The sequence below is a fragment of the Schistocerca piceifrons genome, chromosome X (genome assembly GCF_021461385.2).
Source record: "Schistocerca piceifrons isolate TAMUIC-IGC-003096 chromosome X, iqSchPice1.1, whole genome shotgun sequence".
NCBI classification, from domain to species: Eukaryota; Metazoa; Arthropoda; class Insecta; order Orthoptera; family Acrididae; genus Schistocerca; species Schistocerca piceifrons.
The window spans coordinates 554137770-554159369 of NC_060149.1; the positions used below are offsets into that span (position 1 = coordinate 554137770).

Consider the following 21600-nt stretch of genomic DNA (forward strand, 5'->3'; position numbering starts at 1 on the left):
TATTTTTTTGACCTTACCATGACAGTATGCTTAGCAGCAAACTTAATTTCATACTTCGAACATAGTTATTATATTGAAAGAGATTTTTAAAAGCAGTTACTGTTCGTTGGCGCAACCGTGAAAAACTATAGAGTTTTCCTGCCTTGGCCCTGGAAAAAGAAAAACCTTGATCAACCCATAGGTACTGCTGACACACCTAATAATGGTTTTCACATAAACAATGCTTTGGCGCGTACGCTCGCTCAGGTGGCGTACGGTCAACGTAGGTTATTGTATGTGGCATCAAAGTAACTTTTGGTCGTTAATAGTTAATTCTGAAGTCCATGGAATAAGCTGAAGCCCATTTTTCCTGTAGCAAAATTATAATGAGAGTATACAAAAACAAATTGTTTACAGATATGCATAAAGTGACACCATGTCTAGCAAAAGTTATCAAAACATCAGCGCAACCACATTCAATAATGGATATAGTGAATCGAACCGGTGCGAAATTGCTTTTGGCGGACAATTTTTGCATTGTTGGCGACATTACTATGACACTCAGCTAAATACAAGGAGAAATGTGACACATGCAATAATTTAACACTCTATCTAGAACCTGTTGCGGCAGATGAATTCAATAGCATGTATCGCGCACCATGTGATTTTAAAATTCATGAGACATGTGAAGCATGTTCCAGACTACAGACAGATAATGCAGAATAAAGATTGACAGCACTATAAGACAGTGGTTTCAAAGCGTCAGTAATATACTTAATTAACACGTGCCCTTTTTCCAGCTTTTCAATGATTATTATAATTAGTGTTTACTTTTCAAATGTCAACCTAACCATACTGCAATGACATATAAACATGGCGCGCCACGGCAGTCATACAGTTACCTTTGCAACTTGAAAATTATCAGGTCGTAGTGTTTCCACAATTTCTTGGTCAGCTCTAGTCTGCTGGCTAACTGACGACCGAAATCCATCCAACACGCCCTTGAAGGTGAACTTCTTCATTTCGAAAACACAGAGTCACAGATCCCCATTTAATTAGCGCAGCTTCATAGCTACTGCCGGCCCGTCACCACATTCCACAATACGAAACTCGTCTGCTAGTCGCAAATATGACTGCAGCGAGGAACGCTGGGTAATCCCGGGGAGTTGGCAAAACGTACTATGATAGTCGGCTACAGTCTTACATATTCAACAGTGAGTTAATTTTAGTACTACAAAGAGCTTAGTACAATATCTAATTGTGTATTAATTATTTTTACTGAAGATAATCCTAAATACAGTAACTGCAGATATTGTTTTGATGCGCGGCAATGCGGTTTTGCTTATCAAGATCAATACAAACCGACTTCCTCTGCCGGTATCAGCTGACAAATTAGCTTGTTTACAGGAGGTTAGAAGTAGTTCTTTTCAAAAAGAAGAAGACAGTTCCACAAACCAGAAATGTCTGTCAGAACATGGCTTAATAAACTGAAAAGCTTCAGTTCGCTGTCAGTGTTTAGAGAGGCTGCCACAGGCAAAAAGAAGTCTTACAGGTTAGTAGAACACCTGTTTGCAACCACGTGTGGTTATGTTTCTATTCCGTGGTGTCGCGTCAGGATGATTCAGCAAAAAGTTTATGTAAATTTCTGGCTATAAAGGGGTACTGGAATTGGAGAAGCGTTTTCCTGACCTCAATTAGAGAGGTCAGCGTAGGACAAACGGATTTGTCATGCAAAACATTTGTCGTATCACATTTCATACAGTGCGTCATTGGCGAGTGCACAAGCATATGACAGACGTTTTTATAAAAAAAAAAAAAAAAAAAAAATAATCATATACGCCTGCAAAATCTAATCATGGCTCTTCATAACACTACTATCTATTGCATTTTTGTTTGCGTGTAAAAAACAGAGTTTGCTTTAAAATTGGAATAGCTGATAAAATCAGTTCACATTCATAAATTTGTGCATTGAGTTATTTTAACTCCTTTTAACAGGAATCTAGTCGTCTCTGGTACTGAAGATTATGAACCCTAGGATCTGTAATGATTTATTCTTATCCGTACAAAAGATTTTCAGGAAAAATATAATAAACATTATGTTAAAATTATTTTGCATCGTGTTATAAATAGATATAACGTAATTTATTTGTAGGATAACTAACTTGGATAGCACAAAAAGGACAAACGAATGTAAAAGTGATTTGAGGCTTACCACTCTGTACCACCACCACCACCATTCCTCCCCCCCCCCCCCTCTCCCCTTGTATGCCTGACACACACTTTCGTAAGTACCTAACTACAATAAATGCCTTATGAGTGTCACATTAACAGAGTTTGATTTGTTTGTTGTATCAGAAATATTTTCTCTTCATACACCCATTTAAATCTCCATCTTCCTGGTTGACAGCAAGACATATTAAGGTGGTTGTGAGAGAATGAAATGATTTGATGTGCTTTGTAACACAACTTGACATACTTAAGACACTGGGCATGCAATTGGGAAAACGCTCAAATCCATATAAGGCAATCTACATTTAGGTTTTCCTAAATCATTTATGAATATTCCAAGATCTTTCTTTTGAGAAAGAGATTGCCTGTTTTCTTCCCTGATCTGAGCTTGTACTTTGTCTCTCTATATCTTATTGTCAGATAAACATTAAACACTAACCTTTCTTCCACTGCATGAGGAGGTTTGAAGTGTAACATCAATGTGATTGATGCGTAATGTATAGAGTGTGGTTTGTGTGTGATGTTTAGGCAGAAGGGTGGCGCGCACGTGAGAGAGAGAGAGAGAGAGAGAGAGAGAGAGAGAGAGAGAGAGAGAGAGAGAGAGAAATAGAAATACATAATAAACTGATTACCTCCAAGAACATTTATTTTGACTATTCATAATATTAGAAATATTAATCAAATGTAGCAGGGTAGGAAATAAATGTCAAGAGTGAAATGTTTAGTTAGTTGGAGAACTCCTATTGTAAATTTATACTGTTCTAAAAAGATAAATAAATTTATCTGCAGAGGAGACCACCTTTAATTAATATTATTAATTGTAATACCTAGTGTACACCCTAGATTCGTGTGTTACAAAGACATACTGTGGAAGGACATCAACTCCCTAGTGAGAATTTGCTTTCAAAATTCCATATAACAGTTAAATGTCATATATATATATATATCATTTCCAGAGCTCATTTATATTCTGTTTCTTTCCCTATAACTACATTCCATTCCTAATAGACTTCCTAGTTGGGCTGCAATGCCAAACTCTTGTACAGTTGCATGTGTCTATATGTGCTCTGAAGAAAAATGAAAGTTTGTTAGCTGAGCTATCATGTTCCAGTTATTGTGCAGAAACTTTATCGTCTGTCCAATACATCAGCTACACAGTCCTGTCACATTAATGTGACCACCGCCTATGTTCAGCATCAACGTGCAATAACCACTCACAGAATGCAGGTGGCAGCACTGGCAGTGCAACTGTTGTCGTAATGGAGAAACGGAGCAATTTATCTTACATCCGAAAGGGATGACCATTTGCTGTCAGGCCAAGGGTGCAAGCATTTCTGAAACGTCTTAAGTTTGTAAACTGTTCACATGCCGCTATGGTTAAAGTGTACTGTGCTTGGCAAAATAGCACTATCTAAAACCGGCATCGAGATAACTGTGGTGCGCCATGGGCCATAGATGACAGGGGTAAACAACAGCTGTGCAGATGTGTACAGGCAAATAGACATGCACCTGTTGTGTAATTGACACCACAGAGGAACCAAGGGGCTACCAACAGTCTCCTCAATGACTGTTCAGTCAACATTATTGTATGGGCCTCCGAAGCAGGCACCTTGTTCATGCAGCCATGATGGCTGATGTTCATCAGTGACAAAGGCTGGAATTTGCCTGCCAAAACCACAAATGGACATCCACTGAGTGGCCATAGGTGGCCATTTCAGATGACTCGTGTTGTATGCCCCATTGGACAGATTTTTGTGTCTATGGCCCTGCAGCAGTCGTAAGAAGGGCCCAGGCAGGAGAAGGGAGCATCATGATCTGGGGAATGTTTTTGTGGCATTCTCTGGGTGACAGTGTCATTTTGGAAGGCACAGTGGATTAACACGAGTATACATTTATCTTTGGGGACCGTATCCATCCATACATGCAATTCGTTTTTCCTTGGCACAATGGCATTCACCAGCAGGAGAATGCTCTGTCACATTGCTCGCAGTGTATGTGCATGGTTTTAAGAGCACCAGGATTAGTTTTCCATACCCCCCTGGCCCCCAGATTTAAACGAGAATCTGTGGGATCACCTCGATCAGGCTGTTCGAGGTTTGACTCCTCGTCCGTGAAACCTAGCACAGCTCACAACAGCGCTGGAGTTGGCATGGCTCTGCATCTCTGTGAGTACCTTCCAGAATCTTATTTAATCTCTTCCTGCACATTTTGCAGCAGTCTGTGCTGGAAAAGGTGTTTATGTAGGCTTTTGACAGGTAGTCACATTAATGTGACTGGACCTTGTAACATGGATTATGGTATATTATTGTGAAAATACATAGTCATTCTATATACTACCTATACCAAAGGCGGCTGGCACAGTGTCAGTGCAATTAGGCAGGAACAGTGCTTAAATCTCAATCCAGCCATTCAGATTGAGGTTTTCCATGGTTTCCCTAAGTCACTTGAGGTCAGTGCCACTGTGGCAGTATGGAAAGAACACAGCCTATTTCCTTCCCCGTCATTGTCACATCTGAATTTGTGCACAGTCTCTTCTATTTGTGAATGGAAGAATGAGTTCTTTGTTTATTTCATTCCTACTTGATTTTTTGTCACTATAAATGAGATGCTGAAAGTCTGTTCAAATTCTGTCCTAACTTAAAGTAGTAATATCTGATTATTGCAGCATTCTGACGCATTACATTCAATGGAATTAAGACATAAAGAGAATTGACACGGATTTTAATGTGAAAGGAGTGATACAACTTTAATATATGTCAGACTTGTTATTTAGATTATGAGATTAACTTGTAAATAACATGTTTTCAGTGTCTTCCCATATTGTGTTCAGAAGTAATATTCTGAAAGCTAGGATGATTTTATTTACTTTTGTGTGTTTATCAGCAGCAATAGAAATTTGCCATCTCAAGATAAGTGCTGGCCAGAAATTCTGTTTCATAATTTCGAAGAATATAGTAGTACAGACATCATCATATGTTGTTAACTGCACTGATATGATAAACCAGCTATATACTGTGTACAAATTTTGTTCTGATCGTGTACATGTCCTAGACTCTACTTTAAAAAAAGACTGCAAAAGACGACCAGGATATTGCTAGTGAACACGTACATACATATACAAAAATCACTGCTTTGACAAAATCTGCTACTGTTCCATTTACACTCTTTACCTGCAGTTTGCATAGTAGCAAATACTTATTATTTCTGTGATTTATGGGTATTTAAGAAACATAGTTCTATATGAGCTGTAAAAGAGGAGGAGTTGGGGAGGGGAGCATTTTACTAGAAACATTATTTAGTAAATGGAAGCATTGCCTGCAGGGGACACAGCAATCACTGGAATCAATAAACTGATTAACTGTCATATGTTGTTCTCTTGAGGGGTAATTGCTAGCTGTTTTATTTGTGTGTGTGTGTGTGTGTTTCTTTTCGTACGTAACCTCCGAAGACAGTAAGGGAGGTAAGGGAGACACGTAATCTTGCAGAGACCATTGTATAAGCAGACAAAACATTTCCAGCCATAATCAATATGAAGTGATAGAATCTTAAAACTGTGGAGGAGAAACATCAAATTCAATCTGGTATGGTCTCTTTCAATCAGATCATGACAGATTCAGTGCCCAAATGGTAAAACTCAAATAAAAATGTTGACGTTCATTAAACCTTAAAATTAACAAAACCACAACCAACTGAGAAGACGATTGATTTGGCAGCAAAACAAGTCACTATTTATCTGTGGCATTACATGTGCATACCTTTAAAATATATTTACCTGGAAAAGAGCATTGATTGTACTTGGTAAGTAAAATGTCATAGATGTTGGTTTGAACACAGCAGTGCTTTACTAGGCATGATTCTAATGGAGGTGGTATGCGGTTGCCTTCCTCCAGTAGGAGGACCTACAGTTCTACATCTACATCCATACTCCGCAAGCCACCTGACGGTGTGTGGCGGAGGGTACCTTGAGTACCTGTATCGGTTCTCCCTTCTATTCCAGTCTCGTATTGTTCGTGGAAAGGATTGTCGGTATGCCTCTGTGTGGGCTCTAATCTCTCTGATTTTATCCTCATGGTCTCTCTGTGAGATATACGTGGGAGGAAGCAATGTACTGCTTGACTCCTTGGTGAAGGTATGTTCTTGAAACTTCAACAAAAGCCCGTACCGAGCTACTGAGCGTCTCTCCTGCAGAGTCTTCCACTGGAGTTTACCTATCATCTCCGTAACGCTTTCGTGATTACTAAATTATCCCGAAACAAAGCGCGCTGCTCTCTGTTGGATCTCTCTCTCTCTCTCTCTCTCTCTCTCTCTCTCTCTCTCTCTCTCTCTCTCTCTCTCTCTCTCTCTATATATATATATATATATATATATATATATATATATATCTTTTCTATCAGCCCTATCTGGTACGGATCCCACACTGCTGAGCAGTATTCAAGCAGTGGGCGAACAAGCGCACTGTAACCTACTTCCTTTGTTTTCGGATTGCATTTCCTTAGGATTCTTCCAATGAATCTCAGTCTGGCGTCTGCTTTACCGACGATCAACTTTATATGATCATTCCATTTTAAATCACTCCTAATGCATACTCACAGATAATTTATGGAATTAACTGCTTACAGTTGCTGACCTGCTATATTGTAGCTAGATGATAAGGGATCTTTCTTTCTGTGTATTCGCAGCACATTAAACTTGTCTACATTGAGATTCAATTGCCAATCCCTGCACCATGCCTCAATTCGCTGCAGGTCCTCGTGCATTTCAGTATAATGTTCCATTGTTACAATCTCTTGATATTCCACAGCATCATCCGCAAAAAGCGACAGTGAACTTCCGATGTCATCCACAAGGTCATTTATGTATATTGTGAATAGCAACGGTCCTATGACACTCCCCTGCGGCACACCTGAAATCACTCTTACTTCGGAAGACTTCTCTCCATTGAGAATGACATGCTGCATTCTGTCATCTAGGAACTCTTCAATCCAATCACACAATTGGTCTGATAGTCCATATGCTCTTACTTTGTTCATTAAATGACTGTGGGGAATGGTATCGAACACCTTGCAGAAGTCAAGAAACACGGCATCTACCTGGGAACCCTTGTCTGTGGTCCTCTTGAGTCTCATGGACGAATAACGCGAGCTGGGTTTCACACAATCGTCTTTTTCGAAACCCATGCTGATTCCTACAGAGTAGATTTCTAGTCTCCAGAAGAGTAATTGTACTAAAACATAATACGTGTTCCAAAGTTCTGCAACGGATCCATGTTAGAGATATAGGTCTATAGTTCTGCACATCTGTTCAACATCCCTTCTTGAAAACTGGGATGACTTGTGCCCACGCTCTTCTTGAGACATACGGTACACCGCTGCAAGAAAAGGGGGGGGGGGGGGGCAAGTTCCTTCGCATACTCTGTGTAAAATCGAACTTGTATCCCATCAGGTCCAGCGGCCTTTCCTCTTTTGAGCAATTTTAATTGTTTCTCTATCCCTCTGTCGTCTATTTCGTTATCGACCATTTTGTCATCTGTGCGACAATCTAGAGAAGGAACTACAGTGCAATCTTCCTCTGTGAAACAACTTTGGAAAAAGACATTTAGTATTTCGGCCTTTAGTCTGTCATCCTCTGTTTCAGTACCATTTTGGTCACAGAGTGTCTGGACATTTTGTTTTGATCCACCTACCTCTTTGACATAAGACCAGAATTTCTTAGGATTTTCTGCCAAATCAGTACATAGAACTTTACTTTCGAATTCATTGAACGCCTCTCGCATAGCCCCCCTCACACTACATTTCGCTTCGCGTAATTTTTGTTTGTCTGCAAGGCTTTGGCTATGTTTATGTTTGCTGTGAAGTTCCCTTTGCTTCCGCAGCAGTTTTCTAACTCGGTTGTTGTATCTTACGATATTGCTTGGCACACACTCATCTAACGCATATTGTATGGCGGTTTTGAACTTTGTCCACTGATCCTCAACACTATCTGTACTTGAGACAAAACTTTTGTGTTGAGCCGTCAGGCACTCTGAAATCTGCTTTTTGTCACTTTTGCAAAACAGAAAAATCTTCCTACCTTTTTTAATATTTCTATTTACGGCTGAAATCATCGATGCAGTAGCCGCTTTATGATCGCTGATTCCCTGTTCTGCGTTAACTGTTTCAAATAGTTCGGGTCTGTTTGTCACCAGAAGGTCTAATATGTTATCGCCACGAGTCGGTTCTCTGTTTAACTGCTCAAGGTAGTTTTCAGATAAAGCACTTAAAAAACTTTCACTGGATTCTTTTTCCCTGCCACCCGTTATGAACGTTTGAGTCTCCAAGTCTATACCCGGCAAATTAAAATCTCCACCCAGAACTATAACATGTTGGGGAAATCTACTTGAAATATTTTCCAAATTATCCTTCAGGTGCTCAGCCACAACAGCTGCTGAGCCAGGGGGCCTATAGAGACATCCAAGTACCATGTCTGAGCCTGTTTTAACCATGACTTTTACCCAAATTATTTCACATTAGTTCACACTGAACTATGGTGCAACTTGGCATTTTTAATTTTTATTTATTTATGTATTATCTTTTTCATATTAACTACTCATTGCCTGGGGTGACAGAATCAGTAAACTTATAGGTCCAACGAAAGACAGCTCCAAACCTATGGATTGGTAGAGTGACACTCAGAATTGAGGCACACTGTACTGTATAAAACTCATTGCGAAAAGCTTATTTTGAGATTGTTGTTGTCTTCAGTCCAAAGGCTGGTTTAATCCAGCTCTCGTACTAGTATATCCCGTGCAATCAAGTCTCTTCCTAATGAACTGGATTACTGAATCTGAGTCATGGTCTCCCTTTACAATTTTCATCCCCCACACTTTCTTCTTTTGTAAAATTGATGATTCCTTGATGCTTCAGGGTGTGTCCTATCAACTGATCTTTCTAAATAAATTTTATTGTTCTCACTTTGATTCAGTGCCTCCCCATAGTTATTTGATATACTCCTCTGATCTTAAACATTATCTCATAGAATTACATTTTGAAAGCCTCTATTCTCTTTTTGCCTAAACCATTTTTTGCCTTAGTTTTGTTTCCTTATAAAGCTACCATCCCATTAGGCCATCACCAGTTATTTTTCTGCCCAAAGAGCAAAACTCATTTACTACTTTTACTGTCTCATTCCCTAATCGAATTCCCTCAGCATCACCTGATTTAATTAGACTTTATTCCATTACTCCTGTTTTGCTTTGTTGATATTCTTCATAACTTCTTTTCAAGACACAATCCATTTTCTTTGTTGTTGTTTCTTCCTGTAGAACTAGCCCAGAAATGTATGCAGGAGAAGATCTATGAAGCTTCAAAATAAAAAACGAGGTATTAACCGAATTGAAGCTGTGAGAGCAAGTTGTGAGCTGTGCCTTGATAGCTCAGTTGGCAAGAGCATTGGTTACAAAAGGCAGGATTCCAGTTAAAGTCCTGCTTTGGCACACAATTGTACTCTGTTGTGAGTGCAAATATTAACAGATGCAATGAACAGATTGTTACACTACTTGTTGATCAAGCATTGAAATCAGTAACAAGCTTCAAAATTCTTGACAGTGTCCAGAGAAGTCCAAGGCACAGCAAAAGTTCATGCAGACTAGGAAAGCAGATATCAGATTGACATTCAATGGAAGAACGTTGCAGAAGTGCAGTATATCTTCGAACTAGACCTTTAGTAACAGACATACATGATGTCAAAAAACAACTGCAAGAGTACAACAAAAAACCAGCAGAGGTTGTAAATTTCACATTTTTATTCACTTAGTGATGAGTTTCAGTCGGGGACCCATTTTCAGATCATTGTGACAGATAGTGAAAATAGTATTTCTGAAAATGCAAAAACTATACCCAAAATGAACTATGAACTGCAAACAAACAGTTACAGCGCATACAGATAACTGCGCTGTAACTGTTTATTTGCACTTCATAATACATATAAATTTTTGACATAATTTTTGCATTTTTGGAAATATACTGTTTTGACTATCTGTTGCCATTGAGTGAATAAAAAGATAAAATTTTTACTTCGGCTGGTTTTTCATTGTACTGATTAACATAAGATACTGACCTACAATTATCCCAGCATGCTGGAAGTTCGTAACAACTGAAAGAGTTGAAAACAAGTAAGTCTCTAGGTACAGGTGGAATCCTGGTTCACTTTTGCAGAGAATATTCTTTGCATTGACTCCTTATCACAGATGTGTCACTCTGCGCTCAGAAACATTTAATCTTCTATTTATTAGCATCGCATTGGTATGATGCAAATTTGTGACACTCAGTATTAAGGGGTTAAATAACTAGGTGTAACACTGCAAAGTCCGAGGTGACTGGAAGAAGCACAGCTCATTCCTGTATATAAGAAGGGTGAAAGAATTGCTCTGCAAAAGTGCAGACCAATATCCTTAATGTCAGTTTGTTTTAGAACTCTTGACCGTATTCTAAGTTTGAATATAGTCAATTCCATTCAGAAAGAAAAGCTGGTGTCCACAAATCAGCATGGGTTTAGGAAGCCTTTCTCGAGTGAAACTCTGCTCACTCCTTCCTTGTACGGTATCCTGCCAACCGTGGACGAAAGGCAACAGCCAGATTTTGTAATCCTAGATTTCTAGAAAGCATTTATACTGCAGACTGTTAATGGAGGTCTGAGCTTACAGAATAAGTTCTCAAATATGTGAATTACGAAAAAAAAAATTTTGTAGTAAAACCCAGTACATTGTCCTAGATGGCAAGTGTTCATGAGAGGCAAACGTAACATCATGAGTTACCCAAGGATGTGTAATACAACTACTATTGTTCTCTAAATACATAAACAATCTGATGAATAAGGTCAGCAAAAGTCTGTATCTGTTTGCTGATGACATTGTAGTGTAAGGGGAGGTATTATCTTCAAGTGATGTAGGATGACTTAGACAGAATTTTCTGTTTGGTGTGATGAATGTCAGCTTGCTATGCATGTGGAGAAATGTGAGTTAATGAAGATGAGTTGAAACACAGTTCTGTAGTGCTTGAACATAGTATTAATAGTGTGCTACTTGTCACAGTCATGGCAGTTAACCTCTTATCAGAAGTGTTAGCAACTTCATGTACAGTCTGCACCAACCAGCCCATTGATTAAAAACTGTTAACCTTCTATTTATTAGCGTCGCATTGGAATGTGTACTGCAGAGACAGGCTGGACAGTGAAGGGGGAGGCGTTTTTATAGCGATAAGAAGTGCAATAGTATCGAAGGAAATTGACAGAGATCTGAAATGTGAAAAAATTTGGATGAAGGTCATGGTTAAAGCAGGCTCAGACATGGTAATTGGATGTCTCTATAGGCCCCCTGGCTCAGCAGCTGTTGTGGCTGAGCACCTGAAGGATAATTTGGAAAATATTTCGAGTAGATTTCCCCACCATGTTATAGTTCTGGGTGGAGATTTTAATTTGCCGGATATAGACTGGGAGACTCAAACGTTCAAAACAGGTGGCATGGACAAAGAATCCAGTGAAAGTTTTTTTAAGTGCTTTATCTGAAAACTACCTTGAGCAGTTGAACAGAGAACCGACTTGTGGCGATACCATATTAGACCTTATGGTGACAAACAGACCCGAACTATTTGAAAAAGTTAACGCAGAACAGGGAATCAGCGATCATAAAGCGGTTACTGCAGCGATGATTTCAGCCGTAAATAGAAATATTAAAAAGGTAGGAAGATTTTTCTGTTTTGCAAAAGTGACAAAAAGCAGATTTCAGAGTACCTGACGGCTCAACACAAAAGTTTTGTCTCAAGTACAGATAGTGTTGAGGATCAGTGGACAAAGTTCAAAACCACCATACAATATGTGTTAGATGAGTGTGTGCCAAGCAATATCGTAAGATATGGAAAAGAGCCACTGTGGTACAACAACCGAGCTAGAAAACTGCTGCGGAAGCAAAGGGAACTTCGCAGCAAACATAAACATAGCCAAAGCCTTGCAGACAAACAAAAATTACGTGAAGCGAAATGTAGTGTGAGGAGGGCTATGTGAGAGGCGTTCAATGAATTCGAAAGTAAAGTTCTATGTACTGATTTGGCAGAAAATCCTAAGAAATTCTGGTCTTATGTCAAAGAGGTAGGTGGATCAAAACAAAATGTCTAGACACTCTGTGACCAAAATGGTACTGAAACAGAGGATGAGAGACTAAAGGCCGAAATACCAAATGTCTTTTTTCAGAGCTATTTCACAGAGGAAGACTGCACTGTAGTTCCTTCTCTAGATTGTCGCACAGATGACAAAATGGTCGATAACGAAATAGACGACAGAGGGATAGAGAAACAATTAAAATTGCTCAAAAGAGGAAAGGCCGCTGGACCTGATGGGATACAAGTTCGATTTTACACAGAGTATGCGAAGGAACTTGCCCCCCCCCCCCCCCCCTTTTCTTGCAGCGGTGTACCGTATGTCTCAAGAAGAGCGTGGGCACAGGTCATCCCAGTTTTCAAGAAGGGATGTTGAACAGATGTGCAGAACTATAGACCTATATCTCTAACATGGATCCGTTGCAGAACTTTGGAACACGTATTATGTTTGAGTACAATTACTCTTCTGGAGACTAGAAATCTACTCTGTAGGAATCAGCATGGGTTTCGAAAAAGACGATTGTGTGAAACCCAGCTCGCGTTATTCGTCCATGAGACTCAAGAGGACCACAGACAAGGGTTCCCAGGTAGATGCCGTGTTTCTTGACTTCCGCAAGGTGTTCGATACAGTTCCCCACAGTCATTTAATGAACAAAGTAAGAGCATATGGACTATCAGACCAATTGTGTGATTGGATTGAAGAGTTCCTAGATGACAGAATGCAGCATGTCATTCTCAATGGAGAGAAGTCTTCCGAAGTAAGAGTGATTTCAGGTGTGCCGCAGGGGAGTGTCATAGGACCGTTGCTATTCACAATATACATAAATGACCTTGTGGATGACATCGGAAGTTCACTGTTGCTTTTTGCGGATGATGCTGTAGTATATCAAGAGATTGTAACAATGGAACATTATACTGAAATGCACGAGGACCTACAGCGAATTGAGGCATGGTGCAGGGATTGGCAATTGAATCTCAATGTAGACAAGTGTAATGTGCTACGAATACATAGAAAGAAAGATCCCTTATCATTTAGCTACAATATAGCAGATCAGCAACTGTAAGCAGTTAATTCCATAAATTATCTGTGAGTATGCATTAGGAGTGATTTAAAATGGAATGATCATATAAAGTTGATCATCGGTAAAGCAGACGCCAGACTGAGATTCATTGGAAGAATCCTAAGGAAATGCAATCCGAAAACAAAGGAAGTAGGTTACAGTACGCTTGTTCACCCACTGCTTGTATACTGCTCAGCAGTGTGGGATCAGAGAGATTAGAGCCCACACAGAGGCATAGTGACAATCCTTCTTTCCACGAACAATAAGAGACTGGAATAGAAGGGAGAACCAATAGAGGTACTCAAGGTACCCTCCGCCACACACTGTCAGGTGACTTGAGGAGTATGGATGTAGATGTAGATGATGGGAATTCGCGACACTCCACATTAAGGGATTAAATAACTAGATGTTACATTGCAAAGTGACATGAAATGCAATGAGCATGTAAAGTCGGTTCTTGAGAAGTCGAATGGTTGACGCTGGATTATTGGGAGAATTCTTGAAAGTGCAGCTCATCTGCAAAGGAGACTTGGCAAATAACACTTGTGCAACCTGTTCTTGATTACTGCTCAAGTGTTTGGGAATGCCACCAGGTCAGATTAAAGGAAGATAAACCAGTTGAGGCATCCTGCTAGATTTGTTACTAATAGGTTTGGTCAGCATTTGAATATTACAGAAATGCTCCATTAACTCAGATGGGAGTCCCTTTAGGGAAGAAGACACACTGTTGAGAAAGTTCAGAAACAGGCATTTGGGACAGACTGCAAAATGATTTTACAGTCACCAGTGCACATCCCGTGTAAGGATCTCTAACTTATGTACTGTTCTGATGCATATACTTTTACTTCTCTTCAAATTGTTTCTCAGCTCTGGCACCAATGTTTTATTCATTACATTAATTTTACTACACCTACATAATTTCATTATTTGATCGAATTTCTGGTTGACATCACTAACTCCAGATGACCGAGGGACTGGTGACCTCATGGTTCAGTCCCTTAACCCCCAACTGACCTATCAGCCCACCAGCCAACAAACTAACCAATCATGTAACAACCAGTTTCGAGTACACTGCAGAAGTTTCACTGAGAAGCCCTTACACATACCCCCCTCAGTCCCAATCTCTCCCCATATGATTTTTGAACTCCAAAGAAAGACATCTCTAGCTGTCAATTTGCTTCAGATGAAGAGGAGCACACCTGGGTAAAATCGTGGTACCATAGGCAAGACCAAACATTTTTCCGTGAAGGCATTGCATGTCTTGTCTCACAGTGGGATAAATGTGTTAACAGTTATGAGATAATAAACAGTTTAGTTATTTTATTCCATCTGTCTCATTTTCATTTGACTGTTCCTTATAGTTTAACAGTTAACATGCTAGCTTTTTCCTTCCTCTTGAAGGAAGCTTTGCATTTTGTGATTTTTTTTATAGAAAATCCAACTTTTCACAACTATGTTAGAGATGAGCCTTTCTGACATTTATCTATGCAATTTTCAGGTTATTTCCCCATCACATTGTCACAGACATGATACACAAACAGTTAAAACATGTAATCACACATAACAGAATATACACTGCTTGCATGTGGATAACATATATGGCCCACACCCTTCCACCTTAAGGATTTGGCAACAACAAAGGCATCTAACCATAGGAATAAAGTAATTTTGAAATCCAGGGTGGATGATCATGTATCATGTGCAGATCCCTGTTGAGGGATTAATACCAGGGAAGAGATGTGGTGTAACTGTGTAATGATTTACTCGTGTCAGCTGTTAGTGCTTGCACACAGTATTTACTTTTCATCTTTTTGTCTTGCCTCTGCTATTTAGTACTAATTAGTGTTTCTGATTTTTCAATATATAGGGTGTATGGATTTGCAATAATTGCTTCAGGAGTTGCTGTTTACTCAACAGTTAAAGCTGAAAATGCTAGGTGGCCAGATTTTGGAGGTGCTAAGAGACCAGATTTTTCAACATTTATGGCAGACCCAATAACGAAAAAATCGGATATGATGATGAACAGAAATGATATGAAAACAAAAATGGAATTATTAATTATGAGAATCCAGGTAATTATTTGCTTACCATCACCTGTTATAATTTTAAGGTATGTATAGATTTTATTTGCATGTTAGCTGGTATGGCAGCTGCAAAAATAATGTTTAATTTCAAGATGATGGTAATGATCATTATATCCGTTGCATTTTTTGAGGTACATGTATGTCTTGAGTGGTGCCAAATGGTATACACTGGAGACGTTAGACACATTTGATTGGAGTATGGTATACTGAACACTTGGCTCCAGAAATGAGAGCTGGTCATTCCCTACAGTTCTGTATTACAATGAGCTCTGTGAGTGGTCTATCACCCAACATTTGGCACAGTGGTAGGATATTACATGGTAGACAGAAAGTCTGTCTGCTTTATTGTCTGTAGCATGAGAGTGGTGTGGCCACTATCTGCTTCAACTTAATTGTAGCAGAGTTGCCTAGGTACTAGCAAATATGCAAGAAGCCACTCATGGTGCCAAAGTCACGTTTTTAAATTCAAACTCAACAGCTTCTTCTGATGGACACTCCCATAGAAAAATAGTGAACCTGGTAGGTGAGTCATCCTTGTAATGTCTCTTAATCTAAAAGTAACAATATAAGTTTTGCTGCTCAGAATGTACTAATTGTTGTTAAGAAAGTTCTCTAAAAACTGTTTCCATACAACTTACATGGGCATTAGAGGGATTATTTGATGTACTATAATTTCTTAAAATTCCATATTGAAACTACGATTTGACAACAAACCCCATAGAATTAAAGGGGATTGATTCATATCCTATTCTGCTAGGTATGCATAGCACTCCTAATTCAGGTAAAAGTATGTAGCTGTGGGGATATTATTGATATTGGTGTCTAGATATGAGTTAGAAAGGATGAGCATCATTGAAACAAACAAGATCCATGTACTGACCCTGACAGGTCATGTGCAGTATCAGCCAACTGCAATGTCATCCTCTGACAGTGTCATCATTGTGCTGTAGTATGGAGGGGTGCAGTCAGTACACTGTTCTCCTACCCACTGCCAGTCCCCCAGAGTTTGGAGTTGCTTCTTCACACTCAAATAGTACCTCAGTTATTGCAATAGTGAGTGTACCCCATTCCAGCCCTCCCACCAGGGAAACCCCAAGTCCTCTGAATAACAGTCAGATATGCTCATTACTTAGTTATGGAGGTGGGATCATTGAAATAAAAAGCATTATAAAGAGAGAAGTTTGTAAAGGGTGTGGCAGATTACTCTACCATTTTTAAACCAGTGAAAACCAAACAAAATAAGATACAACAGGAAACACTGATCACATGTCGAAGATGCAAATGTAATTGTCAGAAAAAGCTATTTATCTGTGGATTAAACATTTCAGTTATTGTCTTGACACATCCTTTATGGGTTTCAAAATCTGTGTAACTCAGTTCTGGGATGATGACAGTGTTGTAGGCAAATTATCAGATCTCAATGAAGGATTCTCCAAACACTTCAGTAACTGTAGGGCACTGTATTGTAAGAATTGCTCAACTCTAACAGCAGCTGTACTTTCCATTCCTATATTAGTGCAAGGTCAGCTGTGTGATTTTCATTGCAGTGTAGAACCTTTTTGCCTAAAGAATGAAGTCCAAGTATAAATTGTTCTGTGAAGAGGATTCCAGTGACTAAATGCAAAGTAGGTGTGAGATGGCCACACTGTTGCTATTGGTGGACCACACCATATTTTTTATTAACTCTTCAACAAAATCTCAGTGTTCACTGTATGGACCTATCCTTGCCACTAAAAATGGTACATGCACACCAGTTCAGTTTCATTGTCCTCCATTCCCTTCGTCTTCCTGATGCATTGCTGCACCTTTCAGAATCAAAAATTCATTATTTCACAAGTTAAGCAATTTTTTTTCTGGTTGTCAAATATAGATTCATACTACTCTTACTTACAAAGAAGTAGTTATTTTTGAGTGATTGAAGATTCACTTGGACTGTGAACTCCATGACCATCACTACATATATGTTAAGTCATTTCAGGCAGTCTCTCAGTGTCAATCGAGGAGCGCTTAGACAGCTGTGGTCTCTTCTGGAAAATGTTCAAGATCGCGTGTGTAGATCTCCAACGAGATGTAGCAATATATCAGTTAGCTGCATACAAGAGACCCAATTCTTCTACGTTATATGTTCAGCAGGTATCATTCCACTCCTGATAAGCAAGGCCAATTGGAGGTCCATAATGTGTCAAAATAAACAGATGTGAATGTAATATCAGGGGTACCCCAAGGGAGTGTCATGGTGGCATTACTGTTTATCATATAAATTAATGATCTAGTGGATAATGTCAGAAGCTTCACTAGGCTGACTGCAAACATTAACAACTGTAAAATACCTAGAATTAGCTGTCCAGATCAACCTAAAATGGAATGATCACATAAAACCAGCTGTAGGAAAAGCAGATGCCAGGCTGAGATTCATCCACAAAAGAAGTAGCGTACAAAACACTTGTCCTACCAATTTTAAGTACTGCTCATCAGTATAGGATCCTTATCAGGTTGGATTAATAGCAGATATAGAGAAATCATTACAAGAAATGGCACATTTCATCTGGCGATCATTTAGTATGTGCAAGAGTGTAATGGAAACGCTCAGCAAACTTATTTGGAAGGCATTATAAGAGAAACATTAAGCAAGATGGAGACGTTTATTGTAGAAATTATGAGAGTAGTTGTTCTGTTAAGAGTTGGACAACGTATTGCTTCCTCCCATGTAGGTCTTGTAAAATGACTGTGGTGAGAAAGTTGAAGACATTAGAGCTCATAGGGAGTCTTACTGGCAGATATTCTTCCTGTGCACCATTTGTGAATGGTATGGGAAAGGGGAGAAATGACAGTGCTACCAGATGTGCCTTCAGTCATACACTGTAAGATGGATTGTGGAGCATAGCTGTCAAACCAAGAGACTTTCTCCTGCAAGAATCATATAAGCATTTTCTTTAGCCCGATAAACAATTGCAGTAATATTTAGCAATGAGATATTAATATCAGTTCTGTGTTGGAGTATGCTTGCCAGTTCCATGTTGTCCTTGAGTGGTATTTTTGCCATTGAGTTGAAAATCATCTCTCATACCACTTTTCTCATGTGAATGTTGTCTCTCAGTTCAGTATTGTAAGTGCAACTTTGTTTGGTGTTGCCATTACCAGCATATATTATGTGACCAAAAGTATCCACACATTCCTATGTAAAGTGGAATTGACCAGTGGATGTCATGAGATGTGGACCTGCCAGGATAAAAGGACGTGGTGAGTACTGGTTTGGTCAGGAGACCTCAGTGACTTTTGTGGACTAGTCATTGTATGCCACCTTAGTAGCAAATTTATCAGGGACATCTCTTTTAAAGCTGTCCAAGTCAACTGTTGCCACACATTTCTGTAATTAATGCTAAGAGAATGTTGAGGTGGTGTAAAGAGTAATGCCTCTGGTCAGTGGATGACTGTAAATGAATGATTTGGAGTGATTAATCAAACTACACCCTGTGGAAATATGATGGAAAAGTTTGGGTTTGCCAAATAGGTGGAGAATTTACCTACCTTCGTGTGTAGTGCCAATAGTGAAGTACAGAGGAGGTGGTGTTACAGTGTGAGGATGTTTTTCATGGTTAAGGTGTGGTAGGCTTATTGTGGTTTAGAAAACAAAGTGTGGAAGGATACAAACACATTTTACACCCTTGTGCACTGCTTACGGTAGAGGAATGGTTCGGAGACTATGATTGTTTGTATCAACGTGATAGTGCACGCTGTAATAAAGCAGCATCTGCGAGGCATTGGTTTGTGGACAATAACATTCCTGAAATGCCCACCTTTCGGATGAGTTTGAATATCCACTTCATTTGAGATCCCAGTGTTCAACATCACCAACTTCTCTGGTTTCAGCTCTTGAGGAGAAATGGACTGCCATTCCTCCACAGACATCTCGCTGAAAGTGTATCCAGTAGACTTCAAGCCATCATCAAAGCAAAGAGTGGACACACTCTGTATTAACATCTTCTAATATATGTATGGTACAATGGGCTGGACTTCTGGTATTACTTTGTCTCAAAAGCACATCTGATTAGTCTTTACTAATGAGTAGTGAGCATAATGGCATTTTTTTAATAATAATAGTGCAGCGTAATGTCAGAGAGAGCACTGCAGGTATACTGTACTTCAAAATGTTTTTGAAATTTGCTGAAATATCAAACTACATATCCTATGCTTGCTAGTAACTAGCACCAGTGTATTACTAATCAACAATCCTACTAACTGAACATTAATTAGTCTTAAACACTACAGTAAATAATAACTTTGGTCAATGATGTAATGCCCTGCAGACAATACTTAGTACCCTCATCCCCCTCCCTCATGCTCACTACATCAATACCATTTGATAAGTTTGTCACACTTGCATACCCAGGCATACGAAATGATGCACTTCTGAGGAAACTAGGCCAGGCTTGTTTCAGTACAACTTTGGAAAACCTAGAACTAAGCTCTTGCCATGCTTCAGTGACCCCCAGTGCATATAATGGTGCCACATATGTGTTACAGGGAGATGGATCCAGGCTTGATCACAATAAGTTGTGAACTTTTCATTCGAACATTGTTTTTTCAGACACTTCTTTTTAGTTACTTCATTTGGATCACTTGTAGATATTAGTGATGAATATTAATGTGAGTTTTCATTAATTTAATTAACATGTGATCTTTATTTCCAGTAACCTGTAATTTGCTATTCAAAGGTAATACAAGTAAAACCATCTACTTTATATGCAAACTGTGTTACACTATTTTTTGTAAATATTATTAGATAAACTTACACTGTTGTTATTAGAGCTTCACTATTGTTATTCAGTAATTTTATTTTAGCACATCTGTATTTTTGTTATATTATGTTCATTTATTTTTGTAACCAACAATCAAGCTGTCTTCCGTGGATGATACTTAAATTGTTGATTCAAACAATTTGTGTTTCTGGTGCAAAGTGACTTCTGAGACTTGATCTTAGTCTTACAAAATGGCATCTGTTAATTACGCACAGTATGCTGTCGCACAAATTTAAAAATCATTTTTACATTTATCTTGGTGGCTGTGTTTCCAGTCAAATAATTGAAGCCAAGCTACCCGCAAACCAGAAAGTTTAAATGTCTTCTTCTACAATCAAAAAGTCATAGACCTTTCAACAAGTGAAAGAGCAGAATTGATTGTTCAGGCACTTTCTTTTCGTGGCAAAAACCATGGGTTTGTACTACATGAAATGGCCATGGCTTTGATTAATTGTTCAGAATCAATTATTTATTTATTTATTTATTGTTCCGTGGGACCAAATTAAGGAGAAGTCTCCATGGTCATGGAACGAGTCAATACATGGAATTATAACACGATATTAGAAACAGATAAAATGAAATATAAAAAAACATATTCAGTTGACAAGTCGTAAGTTTAAATGAAGAAAATCAACAATGTAACACTGGAAGTTGCTTAATTTTTTAGCTCTTCCAGGAGCTCCTCAACAGAATAGGAGGAGTGAGCCATGAGGAAACTCTTCAGTTTGGACTTAAGAGTTTGGGCTACTGCTAAGATTTTTGAGTTCTTGTGGTAGCTTATTGTAAATGGATGCAGCAGAATACTGCACTCCTTTCTGCACAAGAGTCAAGGAAGTGCATTCTACATGCAGATTTGATTTCTGCCTAGTATTAACTGAGTGAAAGCTGCTAACTCTTGGGAATAGGCTAATATTGCTAACAACAAACGACATTAAAGAAAATATATACTGTGAGGGCAATGTCAGAATTCCCAGATTTTTGAATAGGGGTCAACAAGAGGTTCTCGAACTTACACCACATATAGCTCGAACAGCCCGTTTTTTAGCCAAAAATACCCTTTTTGAATCAGAAGAATTACCCCAAAAAATAATACCGTACGACATAAGCGTATGAAAATATGCGAAGTAGACTACTTTTCGTGTTGAAGTGTCACTTATTTCAGATACTGTTCTAATGGTAAATAAAGCAGCATTTAGCTTCTGAACAAGATCCTGGACATGGGCATTCCACAACAGCTTACTATCTATCCGAATGCCTAGGAACTTGAACTTTTCCATCTCGCTTATAATATGCCTATTCTGTCTGATCAAAATATCGGTTC

General features: G+C 38.9%; 2 protein-coding genes across 4 annotated transcripts in view; one reads left to right on the top strand and one right to left on the bottom strand.

Annotated features, from left to right (window-relative positions):
- Nucleotides 1-1086, bottom strand: part of LOC124721331 (syntaxin-binding protein 5) — a 1049372-nt gene extending 1048286 nt beyond the window's left edge. For all 3 annotated transcript variants that reach the window (XM_047246245.1, XM_047246244.1, XM_047246243.1), the window contains exon 1: nucleotides 882-1086. In XM_047246245.1, the coding sequence (XP_047102201.1) occupies nucleotides 882-1001 (120 nt within the window). In that variant the 5' untranslated portion in view covers nucleotides 1002-1086. The remainder of the gene's footprint in view (nucleotides 1-881) is intronic.
- Nucleotides 1087-1325: 239 nt separating this feature from the next.
- LOC124721908 (oxygen-dependent coproporphyrinogen-III oxidase) overlaps nucleotides 1326-21600 on the top strand; it is a 92806-nt gene continuing 72531 nt past the window's right edge. Inside the window, exons 1-2 of the mRNA XM_047247061.1 lie at nucleotides 1326-1531; nucleotides 15264-15468. Coding sequence (XP_047103017.1) covers nucleotides 1440-1531; nucleotides 15264-15468 — 297 coding nt within the window. The 5' untranslated portion in view covers nucleotides 1326-1439. The remainder of the gene's footprint in view (nucleotides 1532-15263; nucleotides 15469-21600) is intronic.